The sequence below is a fragment of the Heloderma suspectum genome, chromosome 1, assembly GCF_057233095.1.
Source record: "Heloderma suspectum isolate Gila_16-S chromosome 1, 16-S_ref, whole genome shotgun sequence".
NCBI lineage: Eukaryota > Metazoa > Chordata > Lepidosauria > Squamata > Helodermatidae > Heloderma > Heloderma suspectum.
In genome coordinates this window covers 137,084,107-137,106,834 of record NC_139458.1, presented here as the reverse complement: position 1 = coordinate 137,106,834, position 22,728 = coordinate 137,084,107, and the positions used below count along the sequence as shown (strand labels likewise).

At 44.5% G+C, this 22,728-nt stretch overlaps 2 protein-coding genes and 1 long non-coding RNA gene across 11 annotated transcripts in view; 2 read left to right on the top strand and 1 right to left on the bottom strand.

Annotated features, from left to right (window-relative positions):
- The window catches only part of LOC146357993 (membrane-spanning 4-domains subfamily A member 5-like), a 29,304-nt gene extending 19,238 nt beyond the window's left edge, over positions 1-10,066 (top strand). Inside the window, exons 6-9 of one of the 3 annotated variants that reach the window (XR_014792589.1) lie at positions 5,954-6,045; positions 6,802-6,876; positions 8,672-8,769; positions 9,243-10,066. Coding sequence is in view for 2 of the 3 variants with exons in the window: in XM_084860306.1 (XP_084716432.1) it covers positions 6,802-6,876; positions 8,672-8,769; positions 9,243-9,285 (216 nt within the window). In the remaining variant the exon portion in view is untranslated. Of the gene's footprint in view, positions 1-5,953; positions 6,046-6,801; positions 6,878-8,671; positions 8,770-9,242 lie in introns of those variants that run through there. The other 2 variants (XM_084860306.1, XM_084860317.1) reach the window with 2 other exon arrangements.
- LOC146357977 (uncharacterized) overlaps positions 1-22,728 on the top strand; it is a 717,854-nt gene that overhangs the window by 87,343 nt on the left and 607,783 nt on the right. The gene's annotated exons all lie outside the window — the stretch shown is intronic.
- The window catches only part of PITPNM1 (phosphatidylinositol transfer protein membrane associated 1), a 29,618-nt gene continuing 21,397 nt past the window's right edge, over positions 14,508-22,728 (bottom strand). For all 7 annotated transcript variants that reach the window (XM_084860171.1, XM_084860181.1, XM_084860193.1 and 4 more), the window contains 8 exons: positions 22,170-22,318; positions 20,950-21,060; positions 19,875-19,991; positions 18,724-18,872; positions 18,202-18,351; positions 16,121-16,304; positions 15,841-15,969; positions 14,508-15,670 (listed from right to left, as the gene is read on the bottom strand). In XM_084860171.1, the coding sequence (XP_084716297.1) occupies positions 15,416-15,670; positions 15,841-15,969; positions 16,121-16,304; positions 18,202-18,351; positions 18,724-18,872; positions 19,875-19,991; positions 20,950-21,060; positions 22,170-22,318 (1,244 nt within the window). In that variant the 3' untranslated portion in view covers positions 14,508-15,415. The remainder of the gene's footprint in view (positions 15,671-15,840; positions 15,970-16,120; positions 16,305-18,201; positions 18,352-18,723; positions 18,873-19,874; positions 19,992-20,949; positions 21,061-22,169; positions 22,319-22,728) is intronic.

The window sequence follows — 22,728 nt, the reverse complement described above, 5'->3', positions numbered from 1 at the left end:
TGGTGGGCTCTCTTCTCGATTAAGGGGTCCTGGCAGGCCTTTCTGGCTGTGGCAGCAGCACTTGAAGTAGTGCTGGGAGGCTGTGGGCTCCTTCACACTGAGGGCAACTCTTTGTTGTTGTTCAGTCGTTTAGTCGTGTCCGACTCTTCGTGACCCCATGGACCATAGCACGCCAGGCCTTCCTGTCCTGGGCTCTCTCCCAGAGTGTGCTCAAGTTCATATTCTTTGCATCGGTGATGCTATCTAGCCATCTCATCCTCTGTCGTCCCCTTCTCCTTTTGCCTTCAGTCTTTCCCAGCATCAGGGTCTTTTCCAGAGAGTTTTCTCTTCGCATTAAGTGGCCAAAATATTTGAGCTTCAACTTCAGTATCTGTCCTTCCAATGAGCAGTCAGGGTTGATTTCCTTTAGGATGGACTGATTTGACCTCCTTGTAGGGATGGCGGAGAATTTCTCCCTGAATCTTCGGGAGGCCGAATGCCAACGCATTCGGTCTCCCGAAATTGGCGGTGAAATTCTCCGCCACCCCCTCACCACCCCCCCAGGATGGGACTTACCTTTGGCGAATGTCCCTCCCGGCGGCAGTTCCCGGCGGCGGTTCGGCGGCGGTTCGGCGGGGGCGGGGGCGGCAGCCGGTCTTCTGACCGGCCGCCGCCGCCGCCATTACAAAATAAAGTAAAAAAAAACACCGTGATAGGCTACGTAACGATTAATATAGCCTATCATGGCTAGATTTCCAAAGTCAGCCGTGATAGGCTACGTAAATCGTTACGTAGCCTATCACGGGTGACTTTGGGGGGAAAAAAAAAGCGTGTACGCAAATGGCAGCGCCCATGGGGGCTGCCATTTGCGTTCCTTATTTGGTCCCGGTAGTCTATGTAAATCTTTACGTAGACTACCGGGACCAAATAAGGAACGCAAATGGCGGCGCCCATGGGTGCCGCCATTTGTGTACGCACTTTTTTTCTTTTCCAAAGTCACCCGTGATAGGCTACGTAACGATTTACGTAGCCTATCATGGCTGACTTTGGAAATCTAGCCGTGATAGGCTGTGTAAATCATTACACAGCCTATCACGTTTTTTGTGTTTTTTTTCCACTTTGTATTTCGCAGTCGGGGAGATGGGGCGCTTCTCCCTGGCCTGAATTTCGGCCGGGCGAGGCGGGGCGCCTCCTCCCCCGGCCTGAATTTCGGGGGGAGAAGCGAAGTGCCTCCCGCCCACCGCGAAGCAAGCTGTGGGACCAGATAAGTCCCTTTCGTACATCTCTACCTCCTTGCAGTCCAGGGGACTCGTAAGAGTCTTCTCCAGCACCACAGTTCGAAAGCATCAATTCTTCGGCGCTCAGCCTTTCTTATAGTCCAGCTCTCACAGCCATACATTACTACTGGGAAAACCATAGCTTTGATTAGACGGACCTTTGTCGGCAAGGTGATGTCTCTGCTTCTTACTATGCTGTCTAGGTTGGCCATAGCTTTCCTCCCAAGGAGCAAGCGTCTTTTAATTTCATGGCTACAGTCACCGTCTGCGGTGATCTTGGAGCCCAAGAAAGTAAAATCTGTCACTGCTTCCATTTCTTCCCCTTCCATATGCCAGGAAGTGATGGGGCCAGATGCCATGATCTTCCTTTTTTTAATGTTGAGTTTCAAACCAGCTTTTGCACTCTCCTCTTTCACCCTCAACAAGAGGCTCTTGAGATCCTCTTCGCTTTCTGCCATTAGGGTGGTATCGTCTGCATATCGGAGGTTGTTGATAATTCTCCCAGCAATCTTAATTCCGACCTGTGATTCATCCAACCCGGCGTTTCTCATGATGTACTCTGCATATAAGTTAAATAAGCAGGGTAACAATATGCAGCTTTGTCGTACTCCTTTCCCAATTTTGAACCACTTGGTTGTTCCATGTCTGGTTCTTACTGTTGCTTCTTGACCCTCGTACAGGTTTCTCAGGAGACAGGTAAGGTGATCTGGTACTCCCATCACTTTAAGAATTTGCCACAGTTTGTTGTGATCCACCCAATCAAAGGCTTTAGCATAGTCAATGAAGCAGAAATAGACGTTTTTCTGCAACTCTACACCAGCCTAAAATCCTACATTTAGAACGGGGCTTTCTGCTTCTGTTTTAAATGCAGGATCACAACAACCTCCTTTTTCACATGCTTCCCTTTCCCCCACCCCTTCCCCACTCCTTCTCCCCGTATCTGACTCTTCCATTATCTTTCATTGATCTTGCTCCTCTTCTTGCCGCTTTTACTCTTTTCACGGAGGAAACTGAAGCAGAACACAGTGGGGTAATTTGATAGCTCATTGTCTGCGATCTATTTAAAAATGGAACAAAGGTCATTTAGTGCATCATGTAAAGAGCCCACAAACATCCGTGAAGGTGCAATCTCAATCACAGGATAAAAGCTCCATGTGAAGGAGCCCTGAGCTTTTATCCTGTGATTGAGATTGCTCTTTACATGACACAGTGATCATTCAAGGCGTCTGCTGCACTAAATGCCCCTTGTTCCGTTTTTAAATAGATCACAGATAATGAGCTATCAAATTACCCTGTTGTATTCCGCTTCAGTTTCCTCCATGTAAACAGTTCACGGAGTCAATTCAAGATTCGACTCCTCCTTCTAATGGTTCTTTAGCTTTAAGTCAGACTTGCACTGGACAGCCCTTCCAACAGAGGACCGTCCTCTGCAAAAGAGGACACATGGCCACCTGGGAGAGAAGTGCCTGGGGCAACGGACCGTGGGGAGATAGGGAAGGACTCAGTTCCTTGCTGCCAATCACCACTTTTAATGGGGGGGGAGTAGATCCCTCTCATCCCCTTGCTTTATATGTGATAAGGCAGACCCCTGAATAAAATAAATGTGGCTGCCCCAGGCATATCCAGTTTGGCCCTGTGCCCCAATACTTTAAATCTGGGGTGTTGAATCTCTTTAAGCCTGAGGGCTGAATTCCATTTTGGGGGTGCTCTCAGGGGCCATGTTCCAGTGGTGGGTGGGGCCAAAGGAAAAGGGGGCGAGGCCAGAAATACCAGCACATTTTCACTTAAAGTTCTTACTGCCAGTAAGTCAGTCTGTGGAGAGGGAGTTCAACCTTTTAGAATGGGGGAAAAACCAAAAACATGCCAATAGATACAGACAGTTTGGGTCAATCAAAAGTAGGAAAGAATTAGAAGAAAAATGCAAAGAAATGGATACATAGATATAAATAAAATAATTAACTTGTTATACCTTAAAGAAAATATTATGAATTTGATGGGAAAGGGTCCAAATTATTAGGGTCAGAAATCGTAGAATGAATAAAATTGTAGCCATAAGGAATTCAGAAGCTGATAGAATATTTGATTTACCCAAAATAAGAGTTTACATTTTTTTAAATATATAAAACTATTAATATAGATCCGATTAAGTTAGAAGAATATCAGAAACAAGCTAAAGTAAACTAAATGGTTTTACAAGATAGTTTAATGCTGGAGGGAAGAATCTCAGTTGATGAAATAAAAGATGTTATCTCCTACCTAAAAATGCAGAAATCACCAGGTGTAGATGAATATACTGCTGAATTCTACAAACAATTTAAAGACACTTTAATCTAACAATTACATGAAATATTTAATGAAATTCTGGAAGGAGCCCCACTCTCAGAAACATGGAAAAAGTCACGCATGGTACTCTCTCTCTCAAACCAGGGAAAAATCCATTAAAGCCTGATTCTTATCAACCAATCTGCTTATTAAACACAGATTATAAAACTTTTGCCTCAGTGATGAATAATAGAATTAAAATTATATAGAAAAATTAATAAATGGAGATCGGTTTGGTTTTATACCAGACATATTTCTGATCCAGTTAGAAGGGTTTTTAGCTTGATGGGTTATTGTAAACAAAACAAACTACCTCTGGCTCTGGTCGCATTGGATATATATAAAGCTTTTGACAGCATTAATGGGAGATTTTTAACAGATGCATTGACATTTTATAAGTTTGGTCTCAAATTTTCCAGGGCTAATGGTGCCATATATTCCCCATCATGGGCCTGTATAAAAATAAATAATTCAGACTCAGAATGCTTTGAAACAGGAAGTGGAACTAAACAAGGTTGCCCCCTTTCCTTAACTTTGTTTACTCTTGTTATAGAATTTTTAGCTAACTATTTAAGAAATAATGATAATATAAAAGGAATTACAATAGGAAAAACAGAACACCTAATCATTTTTTATGCAGATGATATGCTATTAACCCTATAATATCCAATAAAAGCTGCCCCATTCTTACAGAATGAATTAGATAACTTTAAAAATTTAGCAGGCTTACAAATAAATTATAATAAATCAGAATTAATGAATCTAAATGTATCCCCCCAAAACCAACGTTTAATTTCCCAACAGCTTGGACTCCCCCTAGTAAATAAATATTTCACATATCTTGGAATAAACATAACAATGTTATAATAAATTGTTTCTTATTATTTATGGGAAAATTTGGACCAACATTAAACAGAAAATCTTTAAAAATGGAATAAATTAAATGTATCACTTTCTAGTTGAATTTCATTAACAAAAATGATTCTTCTGCCCAAACTTACATATTTATTTTATACTTTACCTACTGAAGTCCCTAAAACAGTGCTAAAACAATGTAAATTGTTTATTTACATTGTAAAACATTGTAAAACAATTGTAAATTGTTTAACAATGCAAAGTAAATTGGAATACTTTATATTTAACTCCAAGTCGACCCAGAATAGCTAAGAACTTGAGATATAGGCAATCTACGAATAGTGGATGGGGTGTTCCTAACCTAACTATATTATGAGGCATTTCAACTTAGCCATGCACTTTTAATATTAGGGACGGGAAAGGCAGGAAAAACATTGGATACACATAGAAAGTAATTGGCTGAACATAAAAAATGTAAATACTATTCCCTTAATTAAAAAAGAATTACAGAAATGTGAACTTCCAAACACGTCCACGTTAAATGGGTTGCTTTTGATAATAAAAACCAGAAAAGAAACACTATTTCCACAAATATCACCACTTATACGGGTATTCTGTCATCCAGAACTCAAAACAAATAATATTAATGTGGAAGGGTATTCAGAACAAGGTTTCTACTATGTAAGATACTTTTATATCAATTCAAGACCAACAGAATGAAAATATTGGAAAGAAAAGTTGCATAACATGCAAATTAGCTGGTACTCCTAGTACCAATTGGGAAATTTTATCAGAAATAAAACTATAATGGAACACTAGACCATTATCCAGTTTTGAGAATATAATACTTCAACAAACATACCAAACTAAGGGTGTTATCTCTAAAATTTATAAAATATTATTAGAAATGGATATGGGAACATGTGGAAACCTGTGCTCAGTTTCGGAACTAAACTGGAAAATTCAAATTACTGAAGAAGAATGGAATAAAATTTGGCAGAGATTTCCAATTAAAATACTAGCCTCTAAAATCAGGGAACAAATTATTAAAATGATACAAGGCTGGTATCTCATTCCAGTGTGCTTATCTTATATTAATTCAGACAACAATAAATTTTGCGTGGTGTGTGTGTCTAAAGAACTAGGCACTACACAACACATGTGGTGGGAATGTGAGAAAGTGAAGAAAATACGTGACTTTATTTTTCTAGAAATTAATAAAATAACAGGCCAAAGCATATCAGAAACACCAGAATTAGTATTACTGGGAATATTTCAAGGTAATAATGAAAATTTATTACATAAAACGCTTATAAGATTTCTAACAACTGCAGCTATACTGTTGATAGCCAGCAAATAGAAATACCTAAAAGGAATCTTGCTTAAAGAATGATACAACAGAGTATGGCAGATTGTCTTATTAGAAAGACTGACAAATAATGTTAAATTAGCAAAAGGACAAAGAAAAAAGGACAGTTTTATGGAAGAAAGGGTCAATTTGATTGTTTATACAAATACAGAGAAACAATGGAGTGTTCCCTCCTACTACAAAACTCTGTGGTTATCATAAGAACACAAGAAGGTACTATACATGATTCAAGTAACAAATAAGGTACAGTATGGACAAACTGTAATGCATGTTTTCTAACATAAATTGCAGCAAAAGTTTAGCTTATATAGTTGTTCTTAAGAATAAAATATGTACATCTCATCATTGATAATAGCACGGATAACCTGTAAATTGATGTACAATTTATTATGCATTTGTTGAATGTACATGTATTGTAATGGAAATGAAATAAAGAACGTTCATGGGGGAAAAACTGCAAAAGGTGGGAAACCACCAAATGATTTGCAGCCAAGGAAAGGGAGTCTGGCCGCCTGGGGAATCCTAGAGGGCTGGATTGATACCTCAGGCAGGCCATATTTGGCCCGTGGTCCTGAGGTTCAACACCGCTGCTTTTAAGCATGGGAGGGGAGGGGAGGGGGACATTTACCCAGGACTGCCTCTTACACACTTGGAAAGACCATCAATGGCTCACCACATCTCCCCTTTGCCTTTGTGCATCAGGCCCCATTGATACACTCGCCTTCTCCCACTGACATTCATTCCCCTCTTCCTGTTATTTCGTTTTCCAGAGGGGCAGATGTGTTGGCATGCTTAGTGGCATTTTGGGGTTAGCCTTGGATCTCTGACGGTTGCTTAATCCACACTTCCTTGTGTTTGCACTCTCCTGTATGAAGCTTCGGGGGGGGGGTGGCGCCCCTCTCCCCGGCGGCTGTAAAGTTCAGGATATGAGGGTAGCCCTTGTATGAATACTTGAAAGTCGTTGTCGTTGCTTTGTAACAGGCTTCATTGTTCATGCAGGGGATCATGTGTGTGATGCTGTTCTTCACGATTTTCGAGATGGGGACTGCTTTTTCAACTCTCCACTCTGACAAGGTGAGTGAAAATGTAATAGACTATATTTGCTGCTGTTACTTTATTTCAGCCTTCCCCAGTCTGGTGCCCTCTGGATGTGTTGGGCTACAGCTCCCAGCTTCCCCCACTAGATGGCTGCTTTATTTAGGGCTTCTTCACATGAAGCTTTTATCCTGCTATTGAGATTGCTCACTCACAGAAGTTTGTGGGCCCTTTAGATGATGTCATAACTTCCAGGGCATCTTCTGCACTAAATGACCTTTATTTCGTTTTTAAATAGATAGGAGATAATGAGCTATCAACTTTCTGTGGTTGAGTTCTGCTTGAATTCTCTCCATGAAAAGAGGAAAAGCTGCAATAAGAGGAGCTAGACCACAGTGCCATCTAGTGGCTGTATAATGAAACATATGGAATACTCAGATAAGGGGGAAAGCGGGGTGGGGGGAAGGGGAATCCGTTGTGATCCTGCATTTAAAACGGAAGCGAAAAGCCCCATTTTAAATGCAGGATTTTAGGCTGGTATAGAGAACTTATTAGGAAGCTGAGTGTCATGGAGCACAAGAAAGCTCATGAGGCTGATTGCGATGCATTCACACATTCACATTAATCACTCAGTGACATCAATCTCACATGATGGCACATGTGTACAGAATATCATCGCAGATCAAACGGAACAAGCGTGGCTTCCATACCACCTGACCGCACCCTCCATTGTAATGCAAAGCTGGTATATGGGTATTTTCAGATGTGGGGCTGAAATCACCAGCAGGCCTCTCCTGGCGAGTCTCTTCCTACTATTTATGTGAAAGTATGATATTTTATTTTTGTGGAAAAGAGGGATGTGTAGGCACACGTGCATTCTGGCAAGGTGGCTTTAAGACTTGTGCAAAATGCCCAGTGGATGTGACTCAGGAAGCCCCTGGTTCATGTCTCACCTCACTGGTGGCCTGAGGCAAGCCACTATTTCTAAGACTAGGACGGTGATGCTATTGGCCTACTGCAAACTGGAGTCACAGCCAGATTCTGGCCCAGAGTTGAAGTGGATTCTTAAGTGGGTTCCCACATGACTTCAGAGGAGGTACATGGAGGCAGAATACAGCTGTGGAGCAAGGAAGTGTGGTGCTTGGGAAAGGACCTGGGGAGACAGCCCAAGCACTAACCCCAGCTGTATAGGGTTTGCAACATCAATGCAGGTCAAGGAAAAGAGAGTGATGAAGCTGTCCTCCCTTTCTGAGGCTGGTTCACACCTGCCCAGCCTCTGCTGCTATGCTGAATGAACAAGGGAATCAAGGAGCTTGACAGTGCAGACAGAAAGTATTTTCGTACGGGATAATTGCATCTGTTTTTAGCCTCTCTTGCACTACTACTGTTGTTCATGCTGAAGAGGCAAGCAGAGGAGAGGCATTTGTAATGCAAATGAGCATTCTGGTCAATGTAGTTCATACATTTGCTGTACATGCCTGACTTAAGCAAGAACTGCTTTAAGCCTCATGTGTGAAAACACCTTTAAGGAGATGGGTAACACTAGAGCCAGCCTAAAACATTGTGCTGCCTGAGGCCAAAGACAAAGATGCCCACTCCCCATCACCAATTCCCTCTACCGAAGCAAACTGGATTGGCAGTTGAATCTACTTCAGCTCTGGTGATGGGACAGTGTCCTCCACTGCAACTGAGGGCAGCAGGCTAGCTTAGGGGGTGCAGGACAGGCCGCACAGCACACACAGCTCTGTCTTCCAACAGAGGGAAATGGCTGGGGGGCTCAAAGTTTTGACGAATGATAGGTATGGAAACTAATGGACTGTGTATCTTCTTTCAGAAGGAAAATAAGGAAGACAAATCACACGGAAACAACACAGAACAAAATGTTGCATTGCTGTCTGTCCCACCACAGTCTGCCACCACAAAACGAAACAGGCAAGAATGTATCAAATGAAATGATAAATCCAACCTCCCCTCCTGAGCAGCTTGTTGCTGGGAAGTTAGCTTATTTTTTAAAATGAAAAGAGATCCATGTGTCCACGCCCTGGCTACCAGATCTGAGGGGAGCTGTGCACGCACGCACACAGAGCACCTAGTTTTGCAAATGATTCCCCATCTACCTGGGAATGCACAAGCCTGCCTCTGCATCGTGTGGGCGGTTCCAGAGCGGAGTGGGGTGGAGCATGCGATTTAAATGAAGACTGCCTGCAGGGATGATTCTCCCCATGCACCATCTTCCCCATTTAAATCATGCTCCTGACAGCCCACCAAACAGCTGTCAAAAACAGCTCCCAAAAGACAAGCTCATTGTTCCCATGCTGTGCCCTTCCCCCAATAAACCCAGGACTCTGTATCCCACCCTCAGATCCTTAATATACTGTCGCATGTTCCCTTCTCTTTTTCTGCAGGCCCTATGATACTACTACTACTACTGAGCTATATATTGTATAAAGTCTCAGTCATTCCTGTGTGTGTGTGTGAATGTTTGATTGTAAGCTTGCAAGCATTTATTTTACATTTCTTTTAGAATCCTTGTATAGCATCTGATTACACTGTGTGTGCGTGTGTGTGTGTGTGTGCGCACATTATTCTGCCAGCTTGATGAGCCACATCCATTGCGACATCATCGACACATTGCCACTTCACAGTGAGAAAATGGCTATGTTAGGAATATTGCTGATGGGGTTTCAGAGGAGACTGGACTGCAGAAAAGAGACTGGGTGTCAATTTTTTTTCCATGTGCTCTCTTTTCCATTGTGCTCGCTTCCTTTATAAATCTGGACTTCTTTTCCTTCTGTCTTTCCTAACAGCTAGTTGTTTGAATTATTATTGTAACATGAGAATATCCTTAATTTGCATCTCCGCACCCCCAAGTATTCATGTGTGACCCTGTAGATGTGGATGATGCAAGCTCATAAAACAGAGTCTGAATTCTCTGTAGCTGCCTGTTATGTGACTAGGGATAGGTAGGTAAGTGGGCTGCTTTAGTGCTGAGAAAATTCACTTTTCTGAATAATATATGCTAGTGAGGATGGCATAGTGAGATCAGGGCCACACATCTGTAAACTGCAGCCCAGACATGGTGTTTTGCTTGGAGCACGTCATCACCTCAGCGCTCATGAATGGCACTGAATGCCTCAGGGCAGTTTCATATGATTCAGATCACGAAGCTTACTCCATGCTTGGCTATGAGTTGTTGTAATAATAATAAAGTACATGTATATATAATTTATGACATATATTGCAAATGTTTAATGTGCTTCACCTACATTCTCAGGCATTTCTCCCTCTCTCTTTGAAATGATCTCCCCAGGGAAGCTGGGCAGACCTGTTTTACCCTTTCCTTCTGAAAAGTACTCAAAACGTGTGTGTGTGTTTTGCTCATGAGACATTGTGTAGGTGAGGAAACTGGTTTTTGAGTTAGGAGTTATTTTATCTTACTCCTGTTTCATTCTATGGTGTTAAGTGGGTGTTAATTGACTGAATTGCAGTGGAGTATTTGCAACACTTGGTTTATAAGAGCACTTCGCAAGATGTCCTGAGAGCCCCTCAGCACTTCCCCTAACAGTGAATTCCTTTTTTCCACCCCCTCCCCACCACACTTGCACAACTCCGCAGGTTTGAAACACCGCTTCACTGCATATTGGGGAGGAGCTGAAAGCGGTGGCTGAAGGAGCAACTCTGCTGGGTTCAGATGCGACAAGCCACGCTGAGAGCAAACAAGCCATGGGTTCTAAGTGTGGCTTGTCAGTGGTTAACAAACTGCGCTGATGCTGCGGTACCGGGCTCACATGACAAGACAAGCTACGCTGAACAAACGTGGCTCACAACGCACCATGGCTTATTGTGACATGCAAACCAGGTCAACTTGACTCTGGCTGATGAGGGGGAACTTCTTCTGTACCCCCCTTTATGTCACTTTTAGATCTTAGAAGAAGTGGCTTTTAATTGGTCATTAACTGCAAATCGAGAGATTGCAACCATCACAGCTGTGTAGCTTTAAAAGTTGACTTCTTGTACAGCTGCAATCAGGAAAGTGTGTGTGCATGCGTGTGCGCAGGCAGTGTCCTCTGCCCTTTAATGTTTTCTTAATTGCAGAATCTTTGTTCCATGTAAGTCAATGGAATGAAACATATTTGATTTGTGAGGTACATAAGAAGGGGATTGAAATCAGGAAAACTATACTGTGTGATGGGGCATCATCCCTAGTGCTAGTAGCAATTCTCCATTGATTTCTATGGGACAAGAGGAAATGGCACACTAGTAGCATGAAGATCTTTCCCAGCTACATGCAGCCACTATATCTGCATTTGAGCAACTATGTCCTAGGACGGGGTGAGCAGAAAGTAGATCTCCAGATGTTTTGGACTTTTAACCCCCAGCATTCCTGACAGGGACTTCTGGAAATTAAACGTCCAAAACATCTGGAGATCTACCTTCCGCCCATCCCTGCCCTAGAAGGATGGAGATGAAGAACATCAATTTCTACTTGTTTGTTGTTGTTCAGTCGTTCAGTCGTGTCCGACTCCTCGTGACCCCATGGACCATAGCATGCCAGGCCTTCCTGTCCTGCGCTCTCTCCCGGAGTGTGCTCAAGTTCATATTCATTGCGTCGGTGATACTATCTAGCCATCTCATCCTCTGCCGTCCCCTTCTCCTTTTGCCAATTTCTACTTAAGGTGTTATAAATGACCATGTAGGCATATTCAAGGCCTTATTTCAACAAGCCAGCACATCCGAGACCCAAACTATACATTATGGGTAAATACCTCACCACCCCTAATTTAAGTTTCTTGGAGATGTATACAGTAGTTGAAATAAACCACAGGATGTGATGTGACTGCATTAGCATCCTCCTGCCCAACCACAACTGGCAGCCACTAGAGCAGAGTGGGCCATGTTATATCACAGCACCATTGTATTTTTCTCCCAGCTTTACAATACCAGGAAGATTGGGTCTGCAGTGTTTGTGCATCTCCCTGGTAACTTGTAGCATGGGCCTTTAATCTCCCTGAAGACTCGCAGAATGCCAGCAACAGGGATTTCCAGTGTTCATTCAACCATGTTGGTATATTGTGGGTCAATGAACTTCCATCAGCAGCTGGGATGTCCCCAGCTGATATGGCAAAGAGAGCAGGAAACAGTAGTCAACACTGACTGTTTAAGAGAAAAAAAGGATCGAACCTTCGTTCAAACTCCATGGGTTAGTTCATGTGATCAAACAAGCCACAATGGCTTAAATAAGCCACCATGGCTTGTTTTAATCCCTGATGCATGCTGGGTGCTATTTCCCTAATTACCCGCCCAGGCGTGGCTTGTCATGTCATTCAAACCCAGGTGGCATGGGTTGAGGGAGAAACAAGCCCATAAGTTATTTGGGTAGTGGGTTCATGTCTTCAAAATGAATGAATCAAATCCCACAATGATAAATGCAGTCATTATGCTTTCAAGAGGTACTTAAATCGGGGTACTTTTTATGAATCATTAGGGAGTGTTGCCTTCACATTTAAGCACTTGGAACTTTTTAAACACACACATGAAATCAGAATCCGTATGTTGCCAAAATATCCTGCAAAGGAAGGTTAGTTTCCATTGTCTTGCATGGTGACAGTGGCTGTTGGGTGGTTGATCCATGCCTGTGCTATACTTAGCATTGTGACATGTGCTCTAAAACACATTTTATCCCTTATTTATAGTGTGAGAATTTATGTGGCTGAGTCATTCATTAACTGCCTGTTGTTGGTAGCTGCTTTTTCCCACTGTAGGCAGAACCAGCTTCATTCTACCCAAGACTGCTGGTTGCACTACTGGCTATAATGGTGCTTACATATATGATGCTAACAATACAATCCTATACATGTCAACTCAGAGGTATGCCCCACTGGGTTTAGTGGGACTTGCTCAGAGATAAATGAGTATAGGGTTGCAGCCTAACAGTAGCTCATGCTTGAATTAGTTTACAAGGCACCTTAAAAGCTCTACCTTGATCAAAATGCTCATATTACAAATTTCTCTTTTTCCACAACTTGCTTCTACATACCTGCCCTTCCAGAACTCAGCCTGATCTGTATCCTTAGAATAAAATTAGATGTAATAGTGGTGACAGTAAGTCCTTCAACCACAGCGTGAACCTGCCTTTGCAACTTGCCTTACATACAAACCAACAAATCAAATGCTGGTTCAGCTGTCGGTCTTGTCCCTCTCCCATGCTTCAAGCTAGCCAATGGGCATGCTCCACAGTCAACTTCTGCCCAGTTCAAAGTGAGCCATACTGAAAACTTGCAGAACCAAGTTTTTCAGGGCTCACCCTGGGGCAGAAAAAAGTACATTTGCATTAACTTTGGTGAGGCTATCTGTCCCTACTGGACTTTAAATGTTACATCTGTCTTCATCCTCAGAATACCTTCTCAGGATGAAACCACACACTATGACAGAAATGAATCTCTGCTCACTTTAAAACTTTTACAAATAGCAACTGTGGCGGCCCCCAATCCAGATAGGGACCACGGTGCATAGAAAGAGGGGTTACCGTTTTTCCAATGAGTATGGTCCCTGACGCTATTTCCCTCAACAGCAAGAACATGTGTGCACATGGATCTCCCCCCACCCCCACCCTGTTTGTAAAATTTTAAAGCAAACAGATGCATTCACACATCTCTGTTATGATGTGTGGTTTGGCCCTCCGTTTAGCAGTAACGTCAGTATCTAGCAGCACCTCAAATGTCATAGCAAGTTCTTGCCTGCATCAGTTTGGTGTTGGGTAGCTTGTCCTATTTATGTTTCTGTACAAGCCTTTTGATATTTAGTCCTGAAGGTGTGTACCTCTCCCCTGTAGATGTCCTAAGACATCCAGAAATGACAAATACAAAGGAGAGGGTCCACCAAATAGCAAGAACCCATGGACAAAGTTAATGGGACCTGTGGCAAGTGAGTAAAATGAGTATTAGTACTGTTAGGAAATAATAATGCAATATATCTTACAATGATACGTTAAAATACACACGCTGAAGCCAAAAATCACATACACAAACTGTACATATACACTGAATGCCAGTTGTGGACTGGGTCTGAGATGACGAGATCTCCAGATCTTATCCTATCTCATTACTTCATCAGAACTACCTATGGAAATTTTCTCATGGAAGGCAGCTGAAAATAACCCTCTGGCTGCTTGATTATCTCTTCCAAAAACTTGTTATCTGATGGAAATCATCCAGAATGTCTTAACAGAACTCCCCAAAAGGGGTTTTTTATTCCCTGGAAGCTTTAATATGAAAAGTCAATTCACAAAGATGTGGAACTCTCCCCCAAAATAGAACATGCTGGAGCAGTAGGCCCGAGGGTTATTTTTAACTATATTCCATGAGAAAATTTCCTTAGGTGGTTCTGATGAAGTAATAAAACATCTGGAGATCACAACATCACATGCCCTGTCCACAACTGGGATTCAGCATACATGTACAGAGGTTTATATAAGGGATTTTTGGCTACAGCATGTGTATTTTTATGGTTTTTTTAACATTGTAAATTGTTGTACTGTTATTACCTAACAGGAATAATACCCACTTTACTCACTTGCTATGGGTCCCGCTGACTTTGCCTATGCTTTTTTACGTAGGAACAATCCAGACCATGGGCTAGAAGCCTCAACTGCTACTTCACACACATGCACATTTAAGTTTTTTATGTTTATTTTTCAGTTTTATAACACATTTAAAGATAAATGTAAAACCCCCACAAATCCTCCAAAACAGGATTCAATTCCCCGCCTCCCCACAATTCTGACACAATGGAATAAATACCAAGCCCTCCTGTATTGAGAAGGGAGTATAGAGTCATGTGTGTTGCTGGCAGTCCTGTGCTCTCACACTGGACATAATACACATACAGGAGGGCAGTATCATGCAGACACCCAAAGACTGGGGCACAGGCAGGATTGGGCTGGATTAGAGGCTGGAGCAAGGCGCTCAGCCTTTGCAGGAAAGGTGCAGCTGGGATCCCTGATGCATATATTTTCCCTAACCACCCACCCTACCCTAAACCACAAAGGGACATGAGAAGACTTGGGAAATTGGTGGGCTACAGCCACTACTGCCTCACGTGGCCTCAAATTGGGAGAGTGGAATATATCCTAATCTTGAGAGACCTCAAAATCCCGGGAAAAGGGGAGCAATGTGAACAGTCAATTCACAAACAACGTAACACAGTTTAAGTCAGGGTATTATGAACACACTCCCATTGCCCCCTTCCTCCCCCCACCCCCCACCCCAATCCCCAGGAGGTATGAGCTGAAGGACAGTGGCTGAACTGTGGGTCAAAGAAGACCACAAACAGAAGCCAGGAGTTGGAACTAACGGGGACAGAAGCAATCTCTGGGATTATACAGAAGTTCTCTCCTCCTTGTCCTAGCGGCACTGCATGCCAGCTTGCGGCCTCTGCTGGGCAGAGCCCTCTCCCCCCTTTCTCTCTCTCTATGCCTGGTGTTCTTGGCTCCTTTCTCTCACATCGGTGGCCTCTCACAGGCCCAGTCCTGGCACCAGCCGCTGCAAGTCAGGAAATGCAGAGACTTTCTCACAGGGGCTTACTCCTCACTCTCCAACTTGAGGCTAACGCTGCGCGTCTTGGTGCGTGGTTGGGCACTCCCCGGTCCCTCTCGCTCAGCCTGGCTTTGCCCTCGTGAGCGCAACAGCTGACTCTGCTTGCGCAGGAAGTCGACAGGAGCAGGGCAGCCATAACTGCCTTTGCCCAGTGTAGGCCTCGTCGTCCCCTTTGGTGAATGGGCAAGGGACGCTGCTTCCAGCTGTGCCAAGTGTGCGACATAGCCATCCGACAGGAACTGCAGGGAGACAGAGAAATTAAAGCAGCTGACATTTGCTCAGTTCTTCATCTCTCGGTGAGTCACAGGTTCTGTAGGCATTCCGATCACAGCCTCATAGCCTGATCACTCAGCCTGCAGTGTAGAACTGCAGCTGAGCTTGATGTCCCCTATAAAACAAAACTCCATACCTGGCACTGGTTTTGTAACTTTTTCACAGCCCGGCCCACAATGTAGATTTGAGCTGGGGGGAGCCCTAAAGAGCTGTAGACTGAGATATCCTTGGTGGATCCATAGCCAGCTACAATGGTGACCTCTGCCTGCAATAAATGGATGAAGACACTGATGATTTTACTCACCCCCTTTTCTCTTGTTTGCACCAGAGCCACACTCCTATTCTGTACTTCTCCCCACTGTGCTAGAGCCATCCCAAACAAACAATAGCTGAGCTCCTAGTGAGTGCTTACATACCTCCTGCTGAAGGCCCTGTAGAAAGGCAGCTTTCTGGCGGAGGGGGTCATGTGTGAGGCCATCACAGAAAGAGACGATGCCATGGGGGAAGTTGTGCTGGGTAAGCCAAGCCACCACACGGTGCTTTTGCATGTCTGGACGCCCAGTCACATAGATAATCATGAAACCAGAGTCTTGCCAATGCCTAAAGTTGCATAGAAAATAATACTTATGGACAATGGATTGTGCCTTCATTCAGGCTCCGCTCTGGATTACAGGAATGTAAGGAGTGCAGCTAGAGGGCTGAGTTGGGCAAGAGGATGACAAACCATCAGGTAAGGTTACTTAGAACCTAAGGACCTAATTGTTTGTTTATAATACTCAATTGTCTTATAGGCCCCTTCCAACCCTACTATTCTATGATTCTTACAAGCTCAAAGAACTGCCTTGTACTTCCAAGGCATCAAACCAAGGATTCTTCTACCCAGCATTCTATCTACAATAGTGGCCATTATCATTATATTATTATGCATGTTGTTCTTCTTTCATTTATTTTGTTTAACTTTCTTTCAAGATAAAATAAAATGTAATGAAAAAAATAGTGGCTGTACAGATTATTTTAAATTTATTTTAAATATTTTTAAGTGGACTCTCTGGGCAAAATCCATCCAGATGCCTCTGGGGAGCTCACGAGCAGGGCATGAAAGTGAGAGCTGTTCTGCCCCAATTGGACATTGTGTTATTTGTTACACTGCTTTTAATTTTCCCTGTATAGATCTGTCAGCAACCGATCAGGCCTTCCTATCTGCTATCATGCATTGATTGGTTGTTCCCAGGAAGGATTTCTACTCTCCCTTTGGGCCAGTTCTTCCTCAGGAGGAGCAAGCTTCCCTCTGGCCTGGTCTTCTGCCATCCTGAGCTGCAGCCTGGAAGGCCTGGCCTTGCATTGCCTTTTCACTTCACCCATAACATTTCTTTTATTATTTCAAGATGTTTCAGCTTCCATGCATCCTTATTCTATAGTTACATATTTGATTTTCTGAGTCTATAAGTTGAAGTTGTGTTTATCAATAAAGTTGAATATTGGCTTAGACGGAAGCATGGACCAGATGCAACTTCAGCTGCCTGGGTAAGACATGCAGCCCAATGTGCGCTGAGGCTAGAACAAACGTACATCATCTCTTGTGCCTTAGTTAGTGGATCATGGAGGACCCATTTCTTTATTGTGTTGGTGAACAGCTGCTGACAGATCCATCCCTCTGTGAACATGCTTAATCCATTATAAAAGCCAGGTTAGTAGCCATCACCACTAACCACTGGGTGTTCGCATTGGGTGTTTCATGAAGTAGTATTTTCTTTAAGACTGAACAGTGATGGTGAGAACCGTAGAATGAGGCAACATTCTGTGACAAATGCATATATGGTTGGAGTGCACTCCATTTGACCCACAGAAATCACTCACAGTCAATAATCAGCTACCAGGCTATTTGCAAAGGGCCAGAGAGAGTGAGGGGGTCTTCTGTCTCCACATATAAAAAGAACAGTGGGGCTTACAATGCTAGTTTAACCAAATACAAGTATTTTAAAAAACCAGTTGATTTGGCAAAAGCTTTTTTCAAATAAATCCACCTTGACCGCATTTTGGCACTGAGCAAAATGGAAACAGGCAAACAGCCTTAATATATGCTAATTTAAGAAATCTGAAGGGGAATGGAAGGGTTGTTTCCATAACTGGTGCTTTCAGATGTCTTTTTACTGTCTTGCATAGTGAAGATTGTTATTGTTTTACATTTACATTTCTTTGGGAAAACTGATTAGGCAGACTAAAGTAGAATAGTGGGGTGCAAGTTTCAGCAAGTTTGATTTCTAACTATACTGGGTATTCATATTACCAGTATAGGCACCTGAACATTCTTGGTAAATTGGAGGAAACAGAAGTTTGCAGGATTGAGGAAAGCCACCAGGAAATATAGTCACTGAGAGATCACCATAACTACCTCTCAGCATTCCTGGCACACACTCTGGAGTCATTTGGAAAAGGTAAAGAGTAGACAGGCAGGTCACGAAGAACTGTAGGTTCTCTGGCGAGAGCTCTTACTTACCGTACTACATCAACAGCACCAGCGCGCACTTTGGGGTCGCTGCCCATAATGGAGACACTGGCCGTGAAGGAGCCATCAATACTAAAGACAACAGAAGGCGTGGACTTGGCTACCACGGTCAGGAAGCACTCAGCATAGGTATGATCACCCCTGTGGAGAAAAATAAAACAGAGTCAGACCACTAGCAGGGAGCCCCCGCTTCTCAGAATCAGCAGTGCATGGCCCTGGCATTTAAAGAGCCCGTGGACAGACACACCAGAAACCCGGCACTTCCCCTCTACAGCTTCAGAAAACAAAGGGAGGCAGCGGTCAAACAGTTCAATTACAGTAGACTGGCAGGAGGTATCCTACCAATACGACCCATATATAAGGACATTTGCGTCAAGGACAAATGTGATCCACTGGGCCCAGAAGGTCAGAATCTCTAGGACAGTAAGCCAGCCTAGACTGAGCACAGAATGTCCACCCCTGAGGAAGCTGCTCAAGAGGTCAACCACAGGAGAGGACCCACCATGCACTCACCTCACCACCATACGGACAGGGTACATGCCAATGCCCAGCATCTTCTCCTCAGCGAGGGTGTAGGACAGTCTCCCACTGCCACTTGTCACCTCTGTGCCATAGTGAACCCATTTCCCCGACAGTGGCTGTGCCATGATGTAGATATCCACCTGTGAGAAGAGATCCAAGGCAGCAGCATTGTTCGCTCCATTGCATGCACCTTTCATTAAATTCCCTACCCTCAAACTCAACTAACGTCAAGATTGCAAGGACTGCAGCGGGAGAGGCACGACTTCCCCCTTAATTCCAAAGTCCTTGTTACTCCATGTTCTGATCACAGCCATCTCCCCACACTCCCCATCGGAGCATTCCCAAGTCCATCCTGCTAATAACTCTATTTTTACTCCCCCATAGCCCCTATCACACGTTTCTGTTCCTTGGTCTTTTAAAGGCCCACTTCTGACATCCTCCCCACTGCAGCCCACAACTGCCACCATTTTCTTTGTGAATGCAGCTCAATATTTATTTCCTTGCACTTGTGACCCAATACCTGCTCCCTCTCCCCACTTTTTACCCTCACAGCCTGCTTTGGTTCCTCCCTCCAGTCCTACTCATTTTGGTTTGCTGTCCTACATGCTCTTACTATTGATGCCCTCTGCATATCCAAAATTCACTGGGGAAATGGGGAAGATGACAATTGGAGGGGGTCTGGGGAGTGAGGCAGGTTCTATTATAGGGCCCCCTGAAAACAGTGGGACTGTGGCCAACTGCCATGGTCACCTGAAAGCAAGAACTAGGCAAGTTCTCACAACTAATCCAAAATCAGCCCTGGGGCCAATTTCTATCCCTGCTCTACGCTCAGCTTGATCCCACTTACTCCCAATTGCCACCTGCTTATTCCTGTCCCTCTATTAGTCTCAGAAAATCTCCTTCCCCTCTGACTTTGCCCCAAAGCAGAAAAGCTGCTTAAGAGGGGGGAAGGTTGGGGACAGTCACACCACAAAGCTTAGCTTCTTGTCTCACTGCCATCTCCTGACGGAGCTTGTGCACAATGCTTAGGCAACCACTTGGAAGAGGGAAATAACGCTGCATGCTCATGGCCCACACCTGTGCAAGTCTCTCCTGTATGCTTATCCCCAAACAGGTCCCTGTGTAATTAAGCCCTTTGTTACCTTCTCCCCGGTCAGAGTCACCACATCCAGTGGACCGTACATGAAGCGCCCGCTGAGGACTTGGGGGCGCCCCTCACACACAATGACATCGCCAGCACGGTGGTTTGCTGTGACATTCTGAAAAACAAAGGGTCCGCAGCTTTTACTAACTTCACTTCAGCAACGTAAACATGAAATCATATGAATTGGATCTGCCCACAGAGCAGCAGCTGGCTAGAGAATACAACTATTCCAACCCCCACTCATGAGGGGAAACTCATGGAGCATTTAAAAGCTTTTTGGGGAGGGTGGGAGGAACAGAAAGATCTCACCACATGGTGGCTATCTGTACCTATAAATCAGGGAGGGCAACCTCCAGCCCATGGGTCTAATCCAGCCCATTGGACGTTGCCCATCTGGGTCACGGAGGCTTGGGTTTCCCTGTGGACCCCATCCCCCTCCCCTTTCTCCCCTGGCCTGGAGGGTATTGGGGGGAGAAATTGGCAAGAGGAATTCCCTTGTTATTTCCAATCTGTGCCTGTGCCTCCCAATGGAGGGCGAGCAGCGTGCAGAAGAATCTCCTTATCTCCGCACAGATCAGAGATAACAAGAGGATTGGGAAAGGGGCAGCTTCGCCAGCCCTGCATCCTCTCCTAGTAGTTCCCCAGACAGCTCCTGGTGGCTGTGTTGGGAGGATGATCCTCCAAATGACATCGGGGGCATGGCCCTGCTCCTGATATCAGGGCCTCCCCATTCTAAATTTCCAACAAGAAACCCCAAATCTTTTGCTCCAAACACGTTTTGTAAATGATGCATCATCTACATAAATGGTCCACTTCGGTTCACAATTTGAAAAGGCTTTCCTTTTGTACAGAATTCACAATGCTTCAGGCAGGGACCGGATGGCTTAAGCGTAAGAGAGGAAGACAGACAAGAGCTGGCAGCAAAGTAACATCTGTAAAGCCACAGAAGGAACAGGATCTGCCCATATGCCCTTTCCAAAGCCAAAGTCATAGTGCTCCGGCCCAAGACAAAGCCCGGTTTGCCATGTAAAAGAGAGACAAGGCAGACCCCTACATGGGACAGAACCGCATACCCGGATCTTCACTTGTGTACGCTTGCGCTGCCACTTTTCACGAGGAAATGCTGGACTGTAGATGGAACTCTCCTCATTCTCAGTCACTTGGTGCTGCTCCGTCTCAATCACCTGCAACCACAGAGTGCCAGTCAGGCAGTGCCCTGCCCAGGCGCTGACGCCCAGACCTTCAACCAGTCATAACATGCAGCCACCAGTAAAAGGAGCAATTACTTAACTCTGCTGTTTATATCCTCTCAAGACTGCACAAGGCAAGCACTCTTGCTACGCATATTGCTCATATTCATGGGAAACATAGGATGGAGGCGGCTTCATTCCAGATCAGCCTAGTTGTCTGTCTGGCCCAATCTTGCCTATTCTCCAGGGGCTCAGGCAGAGACCTCTCCCATCATTGGATCATTTGTAATGGGAGCTGCCGGGGATAGAACCTGGGACCTCCCGCATGACGCCACTGGTCCGTCTAGCCCAGTATTGCCAACACTGACTGGCAACCAACCAACCAACCATAGGTCCTACTCCTACATACTCCAGTTTGTTTTTGTTTCTCTAAACCAGACATCAGTGTCTGTCCCTGGCACACAGAGCTGTGTTCCCTTTTGCTTTCCAGAACAACACCAGCCTCTGCCCAGCACTATTATGGTCTCCTCACAAAGCATTCAGGTAATCAGCCTCCTGGGTCTGCACTCCCCGTGCGCCATGCTCTCATTCCTTGGTCCATGATTTATTCAGCAGGGAGCCAGGTAAGAGAGCCCTCCTCAAAATCCATATCCCCTCCAAAATCTCTACCATGGGTGTACTCACCTATGCAACTCGCCTATCACCAAAGGTGTCTGTGCAAAACATGTCCGCCAAAGCCTCTCCCCCATTCAACTCCCATGTCCCCTGCCTGAGTAAGGAACATAGGAAGCTGCCTACACCAACCCAGTATTGTTGACACGGGCTGGCAACAGCTGCTCTACAGGGTTTCAGGCAGGAGTTTTTTGAACCCTACCTGGAGTTGTAGGGGACTGAACCTGAGACTTCCTGCATGCAAAGCAGGTGCTCTACTTCTGAGCTACAGCCTCTCCCCAAAGGAGCTAGTTGCCTCCTATGCCTCAACCTTCCTACAAAAAACCTCTTCTCTATTGCCAGCTTCCCATCAGAGTAACAACTGTAGCCACCTGTTTCCCAGCCCAGTGGCACATCTTTCTCTTCTACCTTGCCTGCAGTAGCCCTAGTACCTGGCGCAGGATGAAGGCAGCCACGTCTGCACTTTCCCAATAGCTGGCATGGAAAAGGTGAGGCAGGGTGATGGTGGGAAAGGCTGTCAATGCCTCAGGGCAGTAGAGAGAGTAGTCAATGCGTTTAGCTCCCCACCAACGATCCAGAACTAGACATGGAGGGAAGAGACATTGTATTAGGGTGGCCCCATAGATGTGCCTGCCTTATTTCTCTCCCCACTGCAGCTGTGAACTACACGATGGCACGATTGACTGCTTTTATTATGTGTACCCTTTTCCATTACCGTTATTTTTTCCAAACCAAGCAACCAACCAACCACATTTATCACATTCTAGAGAAGCAAAGGGCCTGGGAAAAAATGTTTTTCCCCATCAGACCTTCACATCTCTAGCCTCACATAGGCCATGCAAAAATAATTCAAGCATTAATAGGGATATGGCAACATCTGTCACAACAACCAATCCCTTACAGATATAGCCTAAGTACATAACAGCTTAATTAAGAGGCATTAAGCTTAATTTTAAAAAATGAGTCCTGAAATGAGAGCCAAATGCTAAG